Here is a 24,897-nt window from a genome sequence, read left to right as displayed (position 1 = left end):
TTGTACAGAATTAACCACTTCACCAGATGTGTACGCAGCGGATATAGCTTTATAATAGTCCGCTCATGTTTAACTTATCATAGAGGGTGTTATTTTTACATATGGAGTGTATGGTATATGTTTAGGTTAGCATTACTGAAATAAAGTGGGGAGAGGGACTGACAGACTGAAACGCATGGGAACTTAGTCTCATCTGATCTCTTACTACAACATCTTATAGTTTGTCTCATACAGTATATCACAGTTTACAGTGTACATTGTTCTATGTATCTATATCAGTCTATCTCTTATATTATCTCATCATTCGTTTCTCTTTATTTAAAGGGATTGTGTCATTAGGAAAACTAGGCCTAAGCTGATGCGTTTTGTGAAATAAGACATATTTTACATGTACGAGCATTTCTGATCACGTATTGTTTGAGAAATCCCCAAGGTGACTATTGTTTTGATAACCTGTTGCCCTTGGCTCCGACCCACTAGGGTGGTGGTCACACATGCTTATTACAACTACAATCTCCTGGAAATACTGGCAGTCGGTCTCTACTAAGCTTGCAAGGAAAGGGAGATTGTGGGAAAGTACAGCGATGCAAGGTCCTTTACTCAGAAAAGCATATGTACTTCTATACAGATACATATGGGTTCCATATCTGGTTTTACCAACTTTACTTCATGAAACAAACCCTTTAAGGAAACTCATGTCATTTCCCTCCATTCCTTTATTTTCCCTTTATTCCTTTATTTTCTTCCCTTTCATTTTCTTTCTTACTTCTTTTACTTTTCCATTCTTTCCTTGCTTCCTTCCCTCCTTCTTTTGTACTTTCAATTCCCTCTCTTACTTCCCTTTTTCCCTCCTTCCTCTCTCTTGTAATTTTTATTCTTACAAGTGAACCAGCCTTCCATCCTTCCCTCCTTTCTTTCTTCCCTCTTTCCTCTCCCTTGTAATTTAAGTCTTTACAAGAGAATTAGCCTTCTTACCTTTCTTTCTTCGTTTCCTTCTCTCTTTCCCTCTCTCTCTTCTGTTCTTCCTCCCTTATTTAACTTCCTTCCTTTCTTTTTTTCCCTTCCTTTCTCTCTCTAGTAATTGTAATTCTTACAAGAGATTCAGCCTTTTTTCCTTCTTTCCCTTCCTCCTCCTTTCCTTTATTTTTCTTCCCTTCCTTTCTCCCTCCCTTCCTCCCTCTCCCTTGAAATTTAAATCCTTACAAGAAAACCAGCCTTCTTTCCTTCCTTTCTTTTTTCTCTTTTCTTCCCTGTCTTCTTTTCTTCCTCCCTTATTTCCCTTCCTTCATTTCTTTTCCCTTGCTTTCTTCTTTGCCTTCCTTCCTCTCTCTTTTAATTTTAATCTTACAAGAGAATCATTTCCTTTCCTTACCTTCCTCCATCCTCTTCCTTCCTTCCTTCCTTCCTTCCTTCCTTCCTTCCTTCCTTCCTTCCTTCCTTCCTCCCTATTTTCCTTCCTTCCTTCTTCCCTTTCCCTCCCTTCCTTCTTCACTTTCCATTCCTTCTCTTCCTCCTTCCCTTTCCCTTCCTTCCTTCTTTGCTTTCCCTTCCTTCCTTTCCTTCCAACCTCCCTCCCTTCCTTCCTTCCTCTCTCTCCCTCCCTTCCTTTCTTCTTCCTTCCCTCCCTTCCTTCCTTCTTTGCTTTCCCTTCCTTCCTTTCCTTCCAACCTCCCTCCCTTCCTTCCTTCCTCTCTCTCCCTCCCTTCCTTTCTTCTTCCTTCCCTCCCTTCCTGCCTTTCTATTCCTTCCTACCTTCCTTTCTTCTTCGCTTTCCCTTCCTTCCTCCCTTCTTACTTCCTTTCCTTCCTCCCTTGTTCCTTCCTCTTCCTCCCTTCCTTTCTTTTTCCTTCCCTCCCTGCCTTTCCCTCCCTTTCTTTCTTCCTCCCTTTCGCTCCCTTCCTTCCTTCCTCACTTCCTACAAGAGGACCAGTCACCAGCCCATATAGCATCCAGATGCTCAGGCTGGACCCATTGGCACAGCAGCCAGTGCCCCATTATTGCCCCAAGAAGCAGTATTGTATTGAGCAGGCTGCTTCTGTCCTGGTGGCCTCAGCACCTCACCGCTCTTGGCCTTGCTGTATAGTGAGACATGTCTTATAGAGGGGATGGAGAAGCTATCATCAGTCTCGTGGCTGAGGTGGCCACTAGATCAGGGCTATTACATTCCTATACATCTTACAGCTGGGCCTCAGCCATACCTAAAAGTCTCACTTTTTTATTTCTTGAAGGCATCTCCCCCTTTTTTATACAATTAACATGAAAAAGTACCCATAAAGTAAGAATGTATTTTAAGATGCTGCCGTATTTCACCGGAAACACCCCGGACGCAGATTGTACGAGAGAATTAATAACTAAGCCACAACAAATCTCCCATTTAATGTTTTCTTTAGAGGAAAAATAAGAATTTCCCGGGCACTTTATGGCAGCTGAAGGCGATAACTCTCGGCCCTTGTTACATTCAGAAGAATAAGTACTGCTAATAGGATTCAGGGATTTTAGTATAAAAATGACTTTAGAAGCTTCCGGTGGTGATATAGAGTAAGGGTTTAAGGGGTGGTCCAGCAAAAATCTTTTTCTTTCAAATCAACTGGTGTCAGAAAGTTCTATAGATTTATAATTTACTTCTATAAAAAAAAAATCTTTAGTCTTCCAGTACTTTTTAGCTGCTGTATGTCCTGCAAGAAATGGTGTTTTATTTTCAGTCTAACACAAAGCCGTCTGCTGCCACCTCTGGCCGAGACAGGAACTGTGCAGAGCAGAAAAAGGTTTTCTATGGAGATCCCCATAGAAAACTGTGTTAAGTACTTTCACGCGTACCGGATCCGCAGCGGATTTCTCGCTGCCTATTTGTTATTGCTTTCTTCTGTAATATCCACATGATCTGAGCCCATAGGTGCTGCGGAGTGAGTGGTGCCCTTTAATTCTTCTCCATCCCCCTCTTCCATTGAACCATACTGTTTTCTATCACATCCAGATTTTTTTTCCCTTTGTGTTTGCATTGACGGCAACGATTGAAGATCCTATAAAATGTGAACGCGCTCCACTTCCAAACCGCAGAGATCGTAGGCTGTAAAGCGTTTCCTTCCTTCCTTCCTCTGAGGTTTTACTCCACACAGACAGAACCTAAGATTTCCTCCAGATTGGTCACAGAACACTTTTCAATGAAACGTTCTAATGTCACCACTAATTCACCATCGCAGCCCGGCTATTAGCACGGCATAGACTCGGGTGGGTGTTCTCGATTTTTGTAATTCATTGAGGTGGATGGGCAACAGTGGGCACTGCCATGGTTTGCATGGTGTCTATTTTTAAAATACGGCAGCCAGCAGGGGTACAAACATACCTCTCCCTGTACCCAGGGTGAGTCGAAGGACAGGCTTTGCGACCCCCAGTGGACTACGTGATTTTCATGTCATGACCTGACTGACTCCCTCAGTGTACCCCTGCCATCATCCTCTCCAGCAGCCACAGCCCGCACAGCTCTGAGCGTTGTGTCGTGACATCACCATTTTATCTAGGAAGTGAGGCCTTGATGCAGTAGAAAGTGCAGGGAAAAAGCATTTCCCATGATAAGTGTATATTGGTGATTTGTATAACTTTTGGGGGGCAATATAATACTTTAATAAAAATTTTCGCCGGACTTCTCCTTTAACCCTTTATATAATATCTCTACTATTACCTGGATTGATTGAGCCCCATTAGTGTGAGAGATAGCAGACGCCTTCACTGTAAAGCACAGAGGACACTGTATAAATAATAACTGCTATATTTCGTCTTGTATATGCTTCTAGTTAATATTTGTCGATCGTCTCTGGCTCCAGCATTTCCATTGCTTCTCACAGTCGTGATGGTTCTCAGCCCTGGATACTGTGTTGATGTGTACGGTGAATGTAGACGGCAGCGGTACAGAGAACACACAATATGAGGCCCAGCTCCTCCGGGCGACTTTGTGGGAAACAAAATTAGAAATGTAGATTGAGCTGAACGTGAGATGAGGATCCTGAGAAGAGACATCTGTGCTACATTAGAGTCAGGAGCGGACGCCTCGCCTCGGTGCTGTGCTGCATCGATCTGTTTCCCAGACACACAGAGAAGCCACACATCCGCTATTGTAACAGAGGATAAACCTGCAGATTGGGGAGCCGCTGACACCTTACAGGGAGCCCGTCAGCAGGGATGAGGGTACAATGCTATACAGAGGAGGAGAAGAGCAGTGTAAACATGCCTAGGGGGATAGTCTTTAGGATGCATAACTGAGAAAAACTTTTTTTAATGTCATGGACGCTGCTATTGCAAGTGCCCAGGAGGCGGGCCTTTCAGCTCTGGTTCCCTGGCAGCTCCTCAGCTTTAGATACTAGAGTCATCACTTAGAGCTGAGAAGAGGGGCCAGGAAAGCATAGTGCAGATAGGAAGAGCCAGGAACGTGATCAATCCCGAGGGGAGGAGCCAGGGAAACACTTAGTGTAAAGAGGAGGAGCCAGAGAAGTGCTCAGTGCAGAGAGGAGGGGCTACTGGAGTGGTCAGTACAGAAAGGAGGAGCAAGGAAGCGCTTACTGTAAAGAGGAGGAGCCAGGGAAGTGCTCAGTGCAGAGAGGAGGAGCTAGTGGAGTGTTCAGTACAGAAAGGAGGAGCCAGGAAGCGCTTACTGTAAAGAGGAGGAGCCAGGGAAGTGCTCAGTGCAGAGAGGAGGAGCTAGTGGAGTGTTCAGTACAGAAAGGAAGAGCCAGGAAGCGCTTACTGTAAAGAGGAGGAGCCAGGGAAGTGCTCAGTGCAGAGAGGAGGGGCTACTGGAGTGGTCAGTACAGAAAGGAGGAGCCAGGAAGCGCTTACTGTAAAGAGGAGGAGCCAAGGACTCAATACAGAGAGGGGCTAGCAGAGTGGTCAGTCTAGAGGGGAGGAGCCAGGGAAGTGCTCAGTGCAGAGAGGATGGGCTAGCAGAGTGGTCAGTACAAAAGGGAGGAGCCAGGCAAGCGCTTAGTGTAAAGAGGAGAAGCCAGGGAAGTGCTCAGTGCGGAGAGGAGGGGCTAGCAGAATGGTCAGTACAGAGGGGAGGAGCCAGGGAACTGCTCATGGCATAGAGGATAGACTAGCAGAGTGGTCAGTACAGAGGGGAGGAGCCTGGAAGCCTTTACTGTAAAGAGGAGGAGCCAGGAAAGTACTCAGTGCAGTGTGGAGGGGCTAGCAGAGTGGACAGTACCGAGGGGAGGAGTCAAGGAAGCATTTATTGTAAAGAGGAGAAACCAGGGAAGTCCTCAGTTTAGAAAGGAGGCGCTAGGGGACTGGTCAACACAGAGGGGAAGAGCCAGGGAAGTGCTTAGTGCAGAGAGGAGGTGCTAGGGGAGTGATCAGTCCAGAGATGAGGCTAGGGGGTCTGCTCAGTACAGAGATCAGGAGCCAGGGAAGTGCAGAGATGAGGAGTTGGTAAAGTGCACAGTAGAGAGGAGGGGCCTGGGAATGGCAGAGAGGAGGAGTCAGTAAAGTGCACAGTAGAGAGGAGGGGCCAGGGAATTGTAGAGAGGAGGAGTCAGTAAAGTGCACAGTAGAGAGGAGGGGCCAGGGAATTGCAGAGAGGAGGAGTCAGTAAAGTGCACAGTAGAGAGGAGGGGCCAGAGAAGTGCAGAGAGGAGGAGTTTTTTTTCCTGTACCATTTTTCCTATTACAACCAATGTGATTTATTATTCAAATGGTGTAATCCGTCCGCAGCCACCAGCAGGGGTAACCTCATTATATAGACTCTTTCACACTGGACGCATACACATGCCTTTTCATTTCTGAAGAAAGCAAGTCCAGGCCCAGACATACAGAGGGCCTACTAAAAGCATGGTAATGATGTATGATGATGTCGGGTGATAGTCTACTTTATATTTCATGGCTGGATGCAGTATTATCTCAATGCCACATAGAAGCTCTCGAGCCGGTACAGATTACATCTTGCTGTGGCGGCCGGGGCTGTCGATGTGTCTCGCGGAGGTGGGAGCCGTTTAGTTACCTTTGTTAGGTGATAATGAATTTTCTGTCGCGGGCGGCAAATGGAGTGGAACGGTTTCTTCTAATTCCTTTTCTTCCCTCTTCACACGCGATTTGTTGTTATCTGCAGACGATGATATTTGCATGGTGTTAATTGCTTTTTTTTTTCGTACGTTCGGATTGGAAAACTTTCATGGAAGTTAAAATTGATTCAGTTCTAGGTCACGTCCCCCTGGATGGTGGAGCCTCTGCACATGGAGGCCTGGGAGGGACAATGTCATTAACGTCTCCCGTTCCTGGTTTTGAAAATAAGGATGGATGTGAAAATTTTTATGGGTCATTTACAGAATGTCTCAATGGAAGTTTTTTTCAGTCCACACTTACTGTCCTTCTGTGATATAATGGCCATGTACCAAAGTTCTATGTCTGTTCCTGCTTGACGGCCGGTGGCCTCTTTAAGCCAAAAACTAGTCCATGAAATCTCTGGCTAGTACCAAAGACATTAAGGTCTTCTACTGACCAACATTGCTATTTTGTTCCAGAAACTGATGGCTGGCCCACCATCAAAGGTAGTAGATATTTAATGGTGGAATGAATCCATAATAGAAGTATCTCATATACCTACTTTATCAGGCCATTTGCTACTTTGGGCCAGATCAGACACATAGGATTCTGTTAAGTTGGTTCTTGACTACCGTGCTCAAGGGATTAGTGTTGACCCAGCTTATAGACCACCCCCAATGGTATTTACTCATGACATCTGATGTCTAAGAACAGAAATTCTCTGTAATGGGGTTTGTCTACTTGGTCAAGCCAGTAAGGACTTCTAAGGGGTCAGGGAGCTCTATGGAATACATGGAATTGAGTTTAGTTGGCATCTTGGTTTGTTTTGTTTGAGAGATTGCTGTTGACCCAGTTCATAGACCACCAATGGTATCTACTTGTAGGCCAGCAAATATCTAACAATGGAAATTCATCATGATAGGGGAATGTCTCCTTGGTCAAGCCAGTAGTGACTTTTAATTGGCCAGACATACCCTCTAAACACTTGGATTCAGTATAGTTGGGGTTTGATGGTCCAGCTCCTTGGCTGTTTCAGGAACTGGTGTTGACCCAGTTCATAGGCCACTATCAGTGATATCTACTCATAGTTCAGCAGATATATAAGAATAGAATGGTAGTTCTCCATAATCTACATCATGAAACTATTAGGGACTCCTAATGGGTCAGACATCCTTATGGAACATATGGAATTATCCATTTACAAAGAGGAAACCTACTATTGTTTTGGATTCTTCTCACGCCCCCTACTCAACCCACTTCCAATACACTTAGACGCTAATACTGGCTGATCTAGGACCTAGATCAAGGACCACTGGGGGCAGGTAGAATGGGGACCAACCACCAGTGATAGTTCATACCATTGTAACCCCTGTCTAGGTACATAAACTCTTTCCACTATCAACCTCCAATATCTTGGAATGAAGCAATGTGAACCCCAAGCCTGTCCCATAGTTTGTCTACTGGTAGACGGTGGATATTGCAGGTTCAAATGACCAAATTCTGGGGCTTTTCTCTCTATGGGCCCGATAGTAACCACAAGGGCTACCTCTATAATACATATCCCATCCTAAAGAGAGACTACATACAGTATTTGTCATCTTTGTAATTTTGAGTTACATTGCTTTCGCTATACGGGTTTAAAGCTAGAGTAATAATTCACAAGTGCATTGTGGGAGGTGACATGAGAGGTAAACAAGTAGAGATGTATGAAGGGGGTGGAGCTAAACTGCTATATGTTTCAATGGGCAGCCACAGGATTTTAAGCACAGGAGTGAATGGAGAATATTTTATGTAGATTTGATTAGTAACGTGTTGTTCGATGTGGGAGTAAACAATTATAACACGGAATATTTCAGCGCAGTATCCATCCATATTTATGTAACACGTTCCTAGGCTTCATTGACAACGTCCAATAATTTCCGCGAGCGTACTAATACTGTGTACTTAATCCTAACAATAAAGTTTAATTAACATGTAATTGAGTTGATGAGCGGTGGCAGCGCCGAGATCTGCAATAATTGTGTTATTGACATTTTAGGCAGAAAAAAATCTCTTATTTTCACAACGCCGAATGCAGGAAAGCGTTGATTTTGAATTGCGTGTGAATTTTTTTTTTTAATAGAGCGTTGACTCTTATGTCCTCTGGTAATAGGAGGACAGATGCTGTTTACTGTTTGTGACTGAGACATTATAAAGGGATAAATTCACTGCAAACCTCTTGGAAATTGCTAGTTCCAAGAGCTTGCAATCTATTTTATGAACAGAAATCATCGATTCATTCTTTTCTGTCATTGGTGATAAATACTCAATTGTAGATTTCATTTTAAAAATGATGCATAGAGTTCCATGCTAAATTTATGGCCACCTACAGCCACAACTAGAGGGCACTGCTGAGCTTACTGCAGACTGTATATACATTAAACTCAGTAATAAAACTGTCTGCAGTAAGCTACCTTATGCTACCAGAATGTTATCATGTAACTCTATGACTATGCAGAGGTTTCGTAGCTCTGTGTCAGGAAAACAAAGTTCTGATTGCTTTGTAGGAAGAAAGATGGACAGCATTATGTAGAAAGCTGGAGACTCACTGCTAACTTATGGTTAAAAACTACTTAAAATTCAGAAAAAGTGAATTTGCTGATCCTCCCTTGATATTTTCTTCTCTATACACATCGAAAGTCGAATATAGACTTAAACTGGCTTCCTGTTTACAGAGAATTTTAGAGTTCAGTCGTTAGGTCACATGTCTTGCTGGAGCAACCAGTAATTTTGAATATTTTGAATATATAAAATAAAAAAAATACTTAGTTATACTACACGGAGTTATACTTTAAGCAAAGATTTTAAAGGAAACCTGTCACAGGCTCCCGACCCCCCGCTACAGCCCCCTATACTCACCTGATCGTGCCGGGTCCCGCTTCTGGTCAGGTCACGGAGATCTCAGCCGCTGCAGCCCGGTGCAGGCGCTGAGAGATGAGTCCAACGCTCATAGAGAATGACGGAGAGTCCAGCGCTCCATCATTCTCTATGAGCGTTGGACTCATCTCTCAGCGCGCGTGCCGGGCTGCAGCGGCTGAGATCTCCGTGACCCGACCGGATCCAGAAGCGGGACCCAACACGATCAGGTGAGTATAGGGGGCTGTAGCCGGGGGTCGGGAGCCTGTCACCCCGGCATGGGGGGGGTGACAGGTTCCCTTTGAAGAGAATCTGTCACTAGGTTTATGCTGCCTTAACTAGTGACAGAAATGCTGAACAGATCAGTGTATTATATCACTCTGTTTAGCCGTTCTTCTAATATGCAGGAGAATGAGCTTGTGCTGTGCCATTCCCGCCACCGTCTGCCTGCTGATTGATGGCTGTCTACCTATAAACAGTATATAGACACGCTATAGACAACTGCCAATAAGCAGCTATTGGGCAGATGAAGCTGGTGCTCATGTATATTGAGGACTACTGAGCACACGCACATAATAGAGAGTCCTCGCTAATCAGGTGGATATCTCTGAATCAGCTGCACAGAACAATGTAAGTGATACATCATTTTGTTCGCCTTCTCTACCACTAGTTAATGCTACCCTAGGATAGGGCAGCATAAACCCACTTAAGGATAGGTCAGTTTTTAGCTAGTAATGATCCCTGTGTGGTAAGGACTTTGTGGTGCCAAAAAGACTTTGGCAGCGGCCATTTTGAGGGATGAAGTAATATCTATGACAATGAAGCTCCAAGTCAGTAATAACAAGCTTCATCATCGGTCCTGAGGGAAATTATTCGTGAATTTATAATTAACCTATATTACAACTGGTTCTGTTGTGTATAAACATAGGTATTAACACATTGTGCAATTGTTTTGTACATACTGTTTTTTTGGGGTGTTTTCTTTTACCCTTTTATTACTGGTGTAACTGGGTGCCATAAAAATGCATATTCGGCCATTGAAAATGGAAACCACAGTTACTGTCTTTGGTGATAATGCAGTTAAAAATTTTTTCTTGGCCTGGTCTAGTTCCCCCCTCAAGGTCTTAACTTTAGAAGGGCAATGAGGTAGCAATGACCCCCATTCCCTGGCACCTAAGACAGTCGGAAGTTTCTATGACACATGAGAAGACATGAATCATAGACACGAAATGACTTATGGTAGTTGGGGGTAGCAAGGCCTTTCTTTCATAGTTATCAAGATTTGACAAGCCAATATTGGAACATTTAAACTCCGCCCCTGAGGAACACTTTCAAAATGTCCAGCCACAAAACACCAACAGTCCTTTTTTAATTGGGCCATAAAGGGGGTGGAGTGTTCTAAACCCTGCCCCTCATGTAGCCAAATTTATAGGACTATCCTAGCAGAGAAACGAGAAATGCCAACCCGTATGGACACTCAAAAACTCTTGCTACTCCATAGCCCTTTTGGTTATAAGAAACAGCAACCCCCATTATTGCTCTGCAAGCACCAATATTTCTGCAAGTCTTAGATCTTTTTTCTTACAACGTCTTCCTTTAGCCCCCAAAAAATAAATAAATTTAAAAAAAAAGTAATTTAAGGTGAATTTTGCAGGCGAAACGGTTAAATGAGAGCGCTTATGTTGTATCTCACGGAAAATACAGCCGTCCTCCTATACAATAAAGAGGCTTCTGTTAATATCATCAAGGCCTTCGCAGAGCAGGAAAGCAGGATCACGGCAACTGAACTTTAATTGATACCGCACAGTTACCATGGCGACCAAGGCCTGCGCAGGACGTGAAGCCACACACACAGTAAACAGATGGAGGAAGATGAAACAGCAGATGATCAATTCCCTGACATTACCTACAGATGTGAGCCATGCCGAGGCAGCAGAACTGTGATGATCCATGTGTATGTGGGGTAGACCTGGGCATATATACAAGGGGGTGACCTGTATACGGCTGCTGAGTGTCAGACAACCTGTGCCAAGCATGGCGGGACTACAAGTTCATGGATACATCAGCACCCATGGGCTGTATGCTCTTGCACTATATAATTCCTTTAATCCGGCATCCCATAATCCAGAAAATAGCAGATTTTATTATTGTGGACTCCTCCTGAATGTTTTTTACCCTCAGGTTGTATCAAAACTGCCATATTACGCCTCAAAATGACAAGCGTAATTTTTTTTTACTATTGAATTTAATGGAAAAAATGCACAATTCATGTTTTAGTTTCCTTTTTTTTTTTTTTTTTTTTTTTTTTTACAGGCTTACTTATATAAGAAGTAATATAGACATTTTGCATATGTTTTTGATGTTTTTTAGTAAATGTGGCACAATATGCATGGATTGAAAACAGCAGCATTAGGCCTCTGCCATTTTTTTTCTTCGGCTTTTAAAAACCGCCTTTTTGTAAGCATTTTAAATAGGATTTTTTTTCCTCCATTCATTTTTACCTCATCAAAGCAGTGTGAGCACAGTGCACCCTCACAAGCAGTGTCAGAACAGTGCCCCCATAACCAGTGTCACACAGTACCCCCTCACAAGCTGTGTGAGCACAGTGCCCTCTCATAAGCAGAGTCAGCACAGTGCCCCCCATAAGCAGAGTCAGCACAGTGCCCCCCATAAGCAGTGTCAGCACAGTGCCCCTCACGAGCACTGTCAGCACAGGTCTCCCTCATAAGTAGTATCAGAACAGTGTCCCCTCCCAAGCAGTATCAGCACAGTGCTTCCTCCTAAGCAGTGTCAGAACAGTGCCCCCTCATAAGCAGTGTCAGCACAGTGCCTCCTCATAAGCAGTGTTAGCACAGTGCCTCCTCATAAGCAGTGTCAGCACAGCGCCCTCCATAAGTAGTGTCAGCACAGCGCCCTCCATAAGTAGTGTCAGCACAGAGCCCTCCATAAGTAGTGTCAGCACAGAGCCCTCCATAAGCAGTGTCAGCACAGTGCCTCCTCATAAGCAGTGTCAGCACAGCGCCCTCCATAAGTAGTGTCAGCACAGAGCCCTCCATAAGTAGTGTCAGCACAGAGCCCTCCATAAGCAGTGTCAGCACAGTGCCCACCACCTGCTTGCACCCATAGAAATCAAAGAGAAAATTCTAGCTGTCAGCACACACCAATAGGAGAGCTCACTATATACATATGTATACATCAGTATCACCAATATGGCTTCCTGTCTCATGTGTGGAACCATATTAACAGTCAGCATGTAGGACGTCAAATTTTTCTGCGTTCTGACCCAGCCGGCCATGTTCACTCGTGTCGAGCCGCATTTGTTCTACACAGAATCCTCTCAGCCACATCTCAAGCCTTCCTTCCGCTGTTCTTTTGTAAATGATTGTTCACCAGATGGAAAACGGATGTGGATGATGATGATGATGATGATGAGAGTCAAACAGACACTCATTTATCTAATAATCTATTGTTATCTGTGTGTTCTGTATTCTACATGCACGGCTGGCGGATGGCGGACGCCATTGTAGCTGAATTAAAGTACAATTAAAATGACGCTACACCTATGATTAATGCTGTCTATATAATCATTAGAATCTTCTATATGTCTCCATTCATTCACTTTTTACTGTTTTATTTCAGTTTGTAGATATTACCTTGTGAGGCTGGAAACCCTAATCGTAGTAGGGACCATTATGTACTGTAGTCAAATTACTTCAGATCCAGCAACAGCTGCTTGCTGATAGTTTCCTAGAAATCAACTGACGTCAGAAAGTTATATAGATTTGTAATTTACTTTTATTAAAAAATCTGTCTTCCCATACTTATCAGCTGCTGTATGTCATGCAGGAAATGTTTTATTTTCAGTCTGACACAGTGCTCCCTGCTGCCATCTTTGGCCGAGACAGGAACTCTGTCTCGGTTTTCTATGACTCCCCATAGAAAACCTCTCCTGCTCTGGACAGTTCCTGTCTCGGCCAGAGATGTCAGCAGAGAGCAGTGTGTCAGACTGAAAATAAAGCAACATTTCCTGCATGACATACAGCAGCTAATAAGTAAATTACAAATTTATATCACTTTCTGATGCCAGTTGATTTAAGAAAAAAAAAAAAAAGATTTTCGCTGGATAACCCCTTTAAGGAGCATTCAGCTGTACATCACAATACCGCTAACATGTATCCAAATTATAGGTTATAGCGCCACCACCATAATACAGAAACCATCAAAAGCCTCCAGAGACCCTGGAATAGAAGAGAAACATCAACATGGAACACAAGCTTAGATAGATAGATAGATAGATAGATAGATAGATAGATAGATAGATAGATAGATAGGAGAGAGACAGATAATAGATAGATAGATTGATTATAGGAGGGCCCTTGTCTAATTTACTGTGTACTCTGCTGGGATGTGGTGAAGTGTTGAAGAAATCCTCGTACTCATGTATGGATCAGTCTTAGTTATCTCACCTCACTGCCTTCTGCCCCACAGTGTTGGGTTTCCGTCCTAATGGGGTAGTACGAGTCCCAGGTCACTGCTCTGGGTGGTGCTTACTTGTAGTGTCCTTCCTACAGAGCTGAGTGTCTTGTCAGTAGTGAGCGGCTTACTGGCACTGTGCTCTACTGCAGGTCCAGTATTAAGTTTGTCTGTTTTTTTTCTAAGGTCGTCTGCCCTGTTTTAGCTGTATGGTCCACGATATAGGCAAGGGGTAAAGATTACCTTGTCTCCGGTTTCCCTAGGGGTCTGGTCTATCAACCCATGAAGGTTGGGTAACTAGCTGCAGGAGCAAACTATGTACATGTCCTACCAGGCCTGCGGCCAACACTAACTATCAGCTAAAGGGAAGTAGTTACTATAAAGGGAAGTGTGTGTGTAGCTAGACCTTAGTGTTACCTGCAGCTGTGCTGTGAGAGTGCGACATCTAGTGGTTGGAGTAAGGGACAGCGCCCTCCTGTCCTAACCTAAGAACACTAGAGAGATAAAAGTTTTACAAAGGTGTAAGAAGAAAAGAAAACATGTAGTGGGACACTGCACGTTGGCAACCTCAAAAAGTGACAAAGTTCAAAAATCTTATCCATCAAAGTATATAGTGACAGTGGCATGATATGCCTAATATTACAAAACATGATCATGGTATAAAAATAATAATACACCAGTGGCCTGAGCATTCTATAGAGCCATCTAAGAGCAATGCAACTGGTTGCTGTAACTCATATACACAAGGGGGCGCTATGGTGAAGCAGATGTTTGGGTAATTATGATGCTGTGTAATTGATGTGAGATGCTCTGACAGTCATTGGGGTAGAGGGGACAGGTTTTAGCAGTGTACCTCTATCTGGGTGTCAGATGTAGGTATATATAAGTATATATGCCTGTAAATAGAGAGGGCCAGTGTAAAGTTGAGCTTCCTGGACAGTATAGATTTAAGGTTCTGTGCGTTGCAGTGAGGGGGCTTGGATGGGGTCCAGGAGCAGTGGATCGGGGCTCCCCAACAGTGTGTTGTGGGGCAGACGTGGCGGCCCGGCCTCTGATCTATGTTTTATCTAAACTCAGGCTCTATTTTAATTATAAACACGATTTTATGGGCCAGAGCTAGGAAACAAACACACACGGGCTGTGACTCCTCGTGTTGTTTAATGAGGCGCTCACCGCAGTCATGTGACAATAACCCCCACCACCACCAGCGTCACCCCTCTAAATCTTTACCTAGACTCTTTCGGTATAAACGTAACCTCTGTATCCTCTATCTACCTCCTATCTATCTATCTATCTATCTATCTATCTATCTATCTATCTATCTATCTATCTATCTCCTATCTATCTATCGATACATCTTTCTGTCTGTCTATCTATCTATCTCCTATCAAATTCAAATTCAAAAAAGCTTTATTGGCAGGTTCAAAATAAACATTTAGCATTGCCAAAGCAACAGAGTATAATAGATGGGGTGTGGGGGAGAGGGGGGTCATGTGGGGAGCAGGGTGAATATGTGGTTAGGGGCAGGATTGGGGTATAAGGGTGTATAACAGTCCATGGTATCTTATAATCCTCTCAGCTGGTGGCAGGTGGAGACATACTGGGCCGCTACTTCCATGGTGGCCTCCTCTTCCCCCATCAGAATGTGGAGTTTCCTCTCCTTATCTATGGAGGTGAAGTCCGGGATGATGGTGGAGAGTCTCTGGAAGTAGGTGACCCTGGTGGATGAGTATTTGCTGCAGTGTAGCAAGAAGTGGGCCTCATCCTCTAGGGCCCCCTGCTCACAGTGCCCGAACAGTCGGCTCTCCGGCGGCTTGTATGTTTGTCTGTGCTGCCCCGTCTCTATCTCCAGGCTGTGGGCGCTCAGTCTATAGAGGCTTAGGGTCTGCCTGTGTTTGGGGTGGTGCAGCCTCTCCAGGTATGGCGCCATGGTGTAGCCTCTCTGCAGTGACTGGTAGATGGTGAGTTTCTGGGAGTTACTTATTTCTCTCCTCCATTCCTCTGTATATTCCCCCTGGTATGTCTCTATCGCCCCCTTTATTTGGGATTTTGTCAGGGCATGTTGTGGGGTTTGGCTGGACTGGTGGTGGATGCCCTGTTGAAGGGCACATTGGGCTCCATGGCTCAGGGAGGCTTTGTGGTGATAGTAGTCTGGGCTGCTTCTCTGTATGTGCGCCCAGAATGAAAGGGCCTGGAACCGTAGTGGGAACCTGCCCAACTCTGCCCGACACGCCATGTTGGAGGTGCTGCGATGGAACTGGAGGAGGTACTTGCAGAACTCCAGATAAAAGGTCTCTGTTGGGCTTGAATGCCATTTTGACTGGTCTGGGTAGGTGGCCGGACCCCAAATCTCACTGCCATAAAGCAGGATTGGGGCAATGACGTCATCAAAGATTTTTAGCCAGGCCCTCACCGGTGGTTTGAGGTGGTACAGTTGCTTTCGTATGGCATAGAAGGTTCTGCTGGCTTTTCCTTTGAGGACCTCTATTGCAAACTTGAAGCTCCCTGATTGGTTAAGCTCCAGGCCCAGGTATGTGTAGCTGCTGGTGTTCTCCAGTACTGACCCATTTAGTGTGAAGGAGGGGATGGAGGCTTTCTTCTGACTCTTCCTCTGGAACACCATGACCTTGGTCCTCTTAGAGTTGATGGGTAGTGCCCATGTATTGCTGAATTTTTCCAGGACTGATAGGCTTTCTTGGAGGCCGCTCTCTGTGGGGGACAGCAGCAGGAGGTCATCAGCGTACAGTAGGAACTTCACCTCACGGTCATGCAGGAGGAGGCCGGGGGCTGAGGAGTCCTCCAGAGCTGCAGCCAGTTCATTGATGTAGATGTTGAAGAGCGTTGGGCTCAGGCTGCAGCCCTGTCTGACCCCTCGGCCCAGCTGGATATATGCTGTCCTCTTGCCGTTCACCTGCACGCTGCATTGGTTCCCAGTGTATGAGCTCTTGATGACATCATACGTCCTCCCTCCAATTCCACTCTGCAAGTTTCAGGAATAGGCCCAGGTGCCACAAAAGCCTTCCTAAAGTCCACAAAACAGGAGAAGATCTTGCCCCGTTTGGTATTGTGGACGTGGGTCCTGATGAGGCTGTGCAGGGTGTAGATGTGGTCGGTGGTGCAGTGGTTCGGCATGAACCCGGCTTGACTTTTACAGAGGACCTTATGCTGTGTGAGGAAGGTGAGGACTCATCTGCAGCGTGGATGTCTGGCGGGCTGTATTTCAGCATCTCGGGCAGGATGCTGTCAGCACCACTGGCCTTCCTGCATCTGGGTAGAGTGATGTTCTCCTGTATTTCCTGTGTGGTGATCGGCCGGTCCAGGGGGGGTTGGAAGTCATTGATTGCCTCTCCCATGTGCCTCAGTTTTGTGGTTATTTCTTTTTGTTCCTGGGTTTGCTCTTCTTTAGGGATGTTTTTGTAGAGGTCCCTAAAGTAGTTGAGCCAAATGGTGCCATTTTGGATATGGAGAGAGTTTTTCTTGGGCTTTGTGCCGATACGATGGCAGGTCTCCCAGAATGAGTTGTCCTGGAGGGAGTCCTCCAGCTGGTGGATCTTGTGGGAGAGGTAGCTTTGTTTTTTCTCTCTGAGGGGTGCACTTGTATTTCCTCTGTAGGGTATCATAGGCTTCCCTCGCAGTCTTGTCATTGGGGTCTCTGTGCTTTTTGTTTGAGGCTGTCCTTAAGGAGTGACGTAGGGCCTTGCATTCCTTGTCAAACCATTTCTGGGACGCTTTATCAGAGGGTCTCTTGACGCTGGTTTGTTCGAGGTCTGCTAGTTCTGTCATTGTGTACAGGATCTTGTTAAAGTCTTTCACTGCCAGAGTGACACCTTGTTGGTTTGGCTCATTGAGGTTGCTGTGAAAGTTTTCGAGCATTTTTTTGATTTCCACTCGTTTGGTCGTGTTGGTATATTTAGTGGCAGATTGTCTGCGCCACTTGAAGGATGGTGGCAGGTTGTAGAGACCCGTCTGGCAGGGCTGTGTGGACGGTCTCTTGGTGGATCTCATGTACAGCAGGATCTGGTTATGGTCTGAGAGGTTTGTGTCTGGGGTGACTATGAAAGCGTTGATGTTTTTGGGGTCTGCGTCTGTGATGGCCACCACACTGTTGCCCACGTGGAAGTTTACTGTGAATTGCCCTAAACAGTTGCCCCTGATATCTATCTATCTATCTATCTATCTATCTATCTATCTATCTATCTATCTATCTATCCTCTCTTGTATCTTAGGTCCCATGACATTCCTGTGATGTAACATCACTTATAAATCTTCACCCCCATCACCCTGAGGTAATCTTCCCTCTCCCGTGTGTCCACTACTTTTTCCAGCTGTATTTTCCATAGTCTTTGTCCTGACATGTCTCTTGTAAAAATTTCACCAATTATCAGCCTCTGCCCGTCACATGAGACGTTATCGTGGTGGGAGCCATAATCAGCTGGAAAACCAGGTGACAACAATCAATATGGCCACCACTGCAGCTCCTGATTGTCCATCCTGCCTAGTTATGTATCTATATAATATAAAAGTAAATACTCTATGTCTGTTTCTATTATATAATATGTAAAATTTCCACTATTTCTGTCAATTTGCCTTAACTCTCTTCTCCCTACGTGGTTTGAGCACGTCAGCATGCTGGTCATTTTGCTGAATTGTGTCACCCTCGGGATGTTCCAGCCCTGTGAAGATGTGGAGTGTAGGTCGGAGAGATGCACAATACTTGAGGTAAGATACTGTTATATACGTTATATTTCATTGTGCTACTTATACTCCAGAGCTGCACTCACTATTCTGCTGGTGGGGTCACTGTGTACATACATTACATTACTGATCCTTAGTTACATCCTGTCTATCTATCTATCTTTCTCCTATCTATCTATCTATCTATCTATCTATCTATCTATCTATCTATCTATCTATCTCCTATCTATCTATCTATCTATCTATCTATCTATCTATCTATCTATCTCCTATCTATCTCCTATCTATCTATCTATCTATCTATCTATCTATCTATCTCCTATCTATCTACCTATCTATCTATCTATCTATCTATCTATCTATCTCCTATCTATCTATCTATCTATCTATCTATCTATCTATCTATCTATCTCCTATCTATCTATCTATCTATCTATCTATCTATCTCCTATCTATCTATCTATCTATCTATCTCCTATCCAGGGCTGGCGTCAGCACAAGGCTAACCTGGGCAAGTGCCGGGGCCCACAGCATCTCTAGGGGCCCAGAGAGGGAGATAGGCCTGGTTTTCTGATATTCAGCCTGGTAACTGTAGTGCAGGGTGAGAACTGAACATCAGAAGACGGAGCAGGACCTGCACAGAGAGAGAAAAGGGATAAGGACCTAATCACATGACCTAAAGGTCCTCAACCATACAGTGTGGAGAGCAGCTTAACAGAGAGTAAGAGGGAGAAGACTGAGCTGTGACTGCAGTGTGTCAGTGTCTGAGTGTGTCAGTCAGTCAGTGTCTATGTCAATAATGTATGTTTGTACATGTTAGTGATATCTCACGTTATTGTGAATAGTGTGTAAATGAGGGGCCCGCTGAGGCTCTGTCGCCTAAGGGCCTGCAAAAACCTGGAGCCGGCCCTGCTCCTATCTATCTCCTATCTATCTATCTATCTATCTATCTATCTATCTATCTATCTATCCATCCATCCATCCATCCATCCATCCATCTATCCATCTATCTATCTATCTATCTATCTATCTATCTATCTATCTATCTATCTATCTATCTATTCCGCATGGATCCTCCTCATGTACACGTGTATTCGCTGTCATAGTCACCACAGTAGAATGTTCCGCTCTGACACAAGTCTTTTGGGATCACGACTTATATATAAATCCCTTACAGAAATAGAACATAGCATTATAAATTATTAACAACAACCAATCCTCCAGCCACATGACAAGCAGTCCCATGCAACAGCGAGTTCACAAACCAGACCTCTGGGGAACTATTTAAAAAAAAAAAAAAACTTCAACCTGCTAATTTCTGGTCAGTGCACCTGCATGGCTGAGACTTTGTACAGATGTAGTAGAGCTGTATTTGTCATTTAGCACAACTGACTAGAGTACCGTGTTATCTGTAGTTCTCCTTGGGACTGCAGGTAAACCCAGACATCACTGACACATTCAGCTCTGCTACATCTGTACAGCTTTCCTTTTTTACTAGCTCGTAAAGTGTCACTGCGGAACGATGATATATTTATGGACGTAAACCATATCCTCCCACTAGATGGTGGTTCTCTGAGGACTTATAAATTAAGGGTACGGCAAAGTCTTCATTTACAGGCAGGACATGTCATAGAATCTAATGGAACCTTCTCCATGGTGGCTATGTCATGAAAGGGATGTCTGGATAGCTTTACATTATGCTGTGTTGTACTGGACAATGCCTCAGGCAGAGGAGCTGGCAGCGAATGCAGCAGCTTTTGCAGAATGGCAGGCTGTAGTTAGCTGGAAGGACTGCGATGGAAAGCAATGCATTCTGGGAATCTAGGGGCTGGGGTCTTTTTTAAGAGGTTTTATTGTGTCATAATAGGAGTCTGGTGCTGCTCATGCTTTTAGCTCACAGAGGATTGTCTACACTGGATTTAATTGTAACTAGTCAAGAACAGTTTTCAAGAATGATCCCGTTCACTGACAGCAAGCAGAGGTGTGGTAAGCAGGTAGATCTTGGAAGTCTTGCGGTTTAACTATGCAGTAGAGAAATTAATAAAATCTTGAGGCTTCCAGTACTTATGAGCTGCTGTATGTCTTGCAGGAAGGGGGGACACAGTGCTCTTTGCTGCCACCTCTGTCCATGTCAGGAACTGTCCAGACAAATCACAGCAACAAATCCCCATAGACAACCTCTCCTGCTCTGGACAGTTCCTGTCATAGACAGAGGTGGCAGCAGAACACACCACTTCCTGTGGGACATACAGCAGCTGATAAGTACTGGTGGGGAAGAATTGAGGTACTCGACATCCCATACGTGCTAACTTTCTAGAAGTCACCAATAATAGGCTGGGAAAGTGTACAAAAGCTGGAAATCAAACCCCAATACAACAAAATACATTGACCCCATTGAGTTCAAGTGCTGGCATTGCTACTACAACACGCAGTGGCGACATCTTGTGGCCAAAAGTGAATGCTACAGTTTGCAAAAATCTTCATAAAAAACACAGTGAATTCACTTAAAGGATATTTGACCTCACTTCCTTAGATCAGTGGGGCGTCCCGGCAGTCAGACCCCTATCAGATCTCCTATCCTGTCGGGGGTAACTTTTGGTGATTTGAATAACCCTTTAAAGAGAATTTGTCAGTTGCAATTCCCATTCTAAACTGGCGACACTATAGATGACAGGACAAGGAGGCACATGGTACCTTTCATATATCTGTCGGTGCCTCCAGAACACAGAAAAAAAAAGCTTTTATTCTTTTGTACAAGGAGTCAAAAAAGCTCCTGATAAGCAGCAAGCTGTGATGTCTCCTCTCTCCCCCTCCCATACCTGATCCTGCATCCAGCCTGCAGGGGATTGGGAAGGCTTCTTTGAACATTATCCAAGCAGGATATAGGAAAGGTAGCATGTGTTTCCTTGACCTAACCACTATAACAGTGTCAGCAGTTTGCAGCGTGAATTACAGCTGACAGATTCCCTTTAAGGACGTTTACAGCTGTAAATTTTACAGAAGTGCCCTTTAAGTAACCCTGATTGGCCCCACAGTGGACATTATTCCCCCCTCAGTGGTGTAAATATAAGGAAGGGGGGTATCACATCATTCCCTTGTAACTGCAATGGGCTTAGAGCAGAATAGCGGGGGGCACCATGTAGTGATTAGATGGCGCAGGCGTCCCCCCTCCCCCTCACACTAATTTGTGTTCTTTTTTAAAATATTAGGTCAGGTATAAAAAAGGGAAGAAAAAGGATACCGCCATCTGTTCCTGTCTGTCTGTCACCCCTAAGCTAAGGTACAGATGTAGCAGAGCTGAAACGTTCATGTAACTCGCTGAGGATATAAACTTACTATGCTGTGCTCTGCTGCTCCTGACAAACTCACTTCTGCTGCATATGATAATTCTAGTTTCTTAATCTGATCATTTCAGGTCAATTCGCTTCAGGTGAGTTTGACAAAGTCAACTCTAGTGTATGCAGCAATGCCGACTCTGCTATTCTGATGACACAAGATGTGTTCCATCTAGCAGCAGTAGTTCTGCTACATCTGACATATATCTGACAGCTCTTTATAACAGCTGTTATATACGATTATTTCATGTCTGCTGCAGCTGAAAAAAAAAACTCTGCTCTATTTTACCTTATCATCTCAGCTCTGCTACATCTAACAATCCTACTGCTGCAAAACACAGTTATACCATCCTGCTGCCTCTACTTTTCCTGGCAAACCCAGCTCTGCTACATCTGACACACTCAGCTATTCTACTCTCACCTTTCCATATCAGTTTCATTTAAATTTTTTCCCCTTTAACCCCCCAGCTGTGCTAGTCCGACATCTTTAGTGTTCCTGCCTCTACCAATCCCAGATCTGCTACATGCGACAAACTCAGCTCTGCTACACCAGCCCTATTTTCTCTCCTAATCAAGCAAATTGCTGGTCTTGTAAATCTATAAATCAGCCGTATAATCCATTGCGGGGGTCTCGCGGGTTCAGCCTCAGTGTACTGACTGGTATTTGGGGGCCAATTATATTGTCGTTGCGCTCCTCTCCCGATTGTTAACACGTCCACATTTTCGCCGTCTTCTTGGCTTTCGTCACGCGGCACGACAGGGCTAAATATATTTCTTCTCTAAAGGAAATAAAAAAAAAAACCATTGCAGGACAAAGAGAGCCGGGACTCCTGGCAGCCGCTTCGACATCACCGCCTGTTTATTGGCAGCCGCTTATAAGGAAGGATTGAAAGTTCACGCAAACAGCGGTAATCATGGCGGAGAAAACAGGGAAATATTGTTATTGCCCTGGATGGCCTGCTCTGCCTTCTTATACGCTGTACGCTTTACAGCGCTAACATGCATATCATGTAGGTGGCTGTCACATAAAGGGACTCTGAGCAGTACCAAAGGGCCCAAGATGGCGGTGGGGAAGTGTGTGATCCGGGGGCACCACCAATATCCAGAATGATAGGGCTATAGAGAGAAATCGGGCCCTTTGGCACTGCTCAGAGATTTCTAAACCTTTGCTTACTATGTGTCACAATTTCAGTGATCTGAACTATCTCAGAGCCGTTCCAAAGAGTCTGATCTTGCCTCACCAGCCTGTAGCTCTGCAGCTGTGGTGAAACTATAACTCCCAGCATGCCCTGACAGCTGCGAACTACTACTTTATCTGACAATGTCGGTACTGCTACTCCGATCATGTGTATGGTAGAGCAGCAATTGTACTTCTGCCCCATATGACAGTCCAGCTCTACCCTGTGTGACAGTCCCAGCTCTGCTAATCTAACATATGTGACAACTAAATATTTTAAGTCTGCTGTGAAAAACCTGGCTTTTTACCACTTGATCATCTCAGCTCTGCTACATCTAACAGTCTGCAAAATTTAACTCTGCTCAACCTGATATGCCCCATTCTACCACTCCTTCTATACACTGGCATCCCTGACAATCCTATCTCACATCATGTCAGTTCTGCTGCACTTCATAAAAACACCTCTGCTTTGTCTAACAGTGCTATACATGTTGTGTATGATGATGGAACTCACTATTGCTGTACCTGATATCCCCTGCTCCACTACTCCTTCTATAGACCAGCGTCCGTGACAATCCTAGCACATGTCAGTTCTGCTGCACTTCACAAACACATGTCTGCTTTGTCTAACAGTACTTTATACAGTATGTTGTGTATGATGATGGAACTCTCTATTGCTGTACCTGATATGCCCTGCTCTGCTACTTCTTCTATATACTAGCGTCTCTGACAATCCTAGCGCACATCATGTCAGTTCTGCTGCACTTCACAAACATGTCTGCTTTGTCTGGTAATGCTATATATGTTGTGTATGATGATGGAATTCACTATTGCTGTACCTGATATCCCCTGCTCTACTACTCCTTCTATACACGGGTACCCCTGACAATCATAGCTTACATCATGTCAGTTCTGCTGCACTTCATGAACATGTCTGCTTTGTTTGACAGTACTATATATGTTGTATATGATGATGGCACTCTCTTTTGCTGTACCTGATATGCCCAGCTCTACTCCTTCAATACACTAGTGTCGCTTACAATCCTATCTCATGTCAGTTCTGCTGCACTTCACAAACACGTCTGCTTTGACAGCAGCTGGGGAGCCGCAGGTTAGGGATCGTCATAGTAAGCAAAATTTATGACATTTAAAGTAGACTGTATTATATATATATATATATATATATATATATATATATGTAAATACCTATAGGAGAATGGGGGTCCTCATGGCTCATTGTCCTCTGTACCCCTCTCCCCCTGTCCTCCGGGGTTTCGCCATACATTTATATAGATTTTTAGGACACATCCCAGGTCACCTGCATTCATGGTCTGCTCCCCCCAGGCGTAATACATGTATTTATTGTAACCAGCCATAAGCTATTGATTGCCTATAATGTATCTATCCTGGGGCTGCGCACAGTATCTGTGGCCCCAGGGTACAGGGTCATAGAGTTACACAGAATGGACTTCATTATCCAGAGTCTCCATTATGTCTATAAGACACAGTGAGTTTCTTCTGTGGCTGCCGCCAGTCCCCGTCTATAGAGAGCGAGTCACTAACAATGTCACCTCATCCTGCTGACTAGCCGGCGGCCATGCGGGGAATTACTGTATTACTACAATGGGCAAGGAACTCAATTGTACAGCGGAATTGGTGGAAACATCAGAGGAGTCTCTGAAAAACTGAGGAAAATCTATAAAGTGCAGAAAAAAATGTAGATAGATAGATAGGAGACAGATAGATAGGAGATAGATAGATAGATAGATAGATAGATAGATAGATAGATAGGAGATAGATAGATAGATAGATAGGAGATAGATAGATAGATAGATAGATAGATAGATAGATAGATAGATAAATAGATAGATAGATAGATAGATAGGAGATGGATAGATAGATAGATAGGAGATAGATAGATAGATAGATAGATAGATAAATAGATAGATAGATAGATAGATAGATAGATAGATAGATAGATAGAAGATAGATAGGAGATAGATAGGAGATAGATAGATAGGAGATAGATAGATAGATAGGAGACAGATAGATAGGAGATAGATAGATAGATAGATAAATAGATAGATAGATAGATAGATACAGCAGATAGATAGATATGAGACAGATAGATAGATAGATAGATAGATAGATAGATAGATAGATAGATAGGAGATAGATAGATACAGCAGATAGATAGATATGAGACAGATAGATAGGTAGGTAGATAAATAGATGGATGGTGGGTGGTGTGGTGGGGCCCCTCTCCAACAGGGGTGGCCCCTACAGACCTGA

General features: G+C 44.3%; 1 protein-coding gene across 3 annotated transcripts in view; it reads left to right on the top strand.

Moving 5' to 3' along the window:
• Positions 1–24,897, top strand: part of CACNA1H (calcium voltage-gated channel subunit alpha1 H) — a 440,438-nt gene that overhangs the window by 234,685 nt on the left and 180,856 nt on the right. For all 3 annotated transcript variants that reach the window (XM_069984196.1, XM_069984197.1, XM_069984195.1), the window contains exon 3: positions 18,006–18,117. In XM_069984196.1, coding sequence (XP_069840297.1) covers positions 18,006–18,117 — 112 coding nt within the window. The remainder of the gene's footprint in view (positions 1–18,005; positions 18,118–24,897) is intronic.

Source organism: Dendropsophus ebraccatus, chromosome 9 (assembly GCF_027789765.1).
Source record: "Dendropsophus ebraccatus isolate aDenEbr1 chromosome 9, aDenEbr1.pat, whole genome shotgun sequence".
NCBI lineage: Eukaryota > Metazoa > Chordata > Amphibia > Anura > Hylidae > Dendropsophus > Dendropsophus ebraccatus.
The sequence above is the reverse complement of the archived record's forward strand: the minus strand, read 5'-3'. Positions and strand labels throughout refer to the sequence as shown.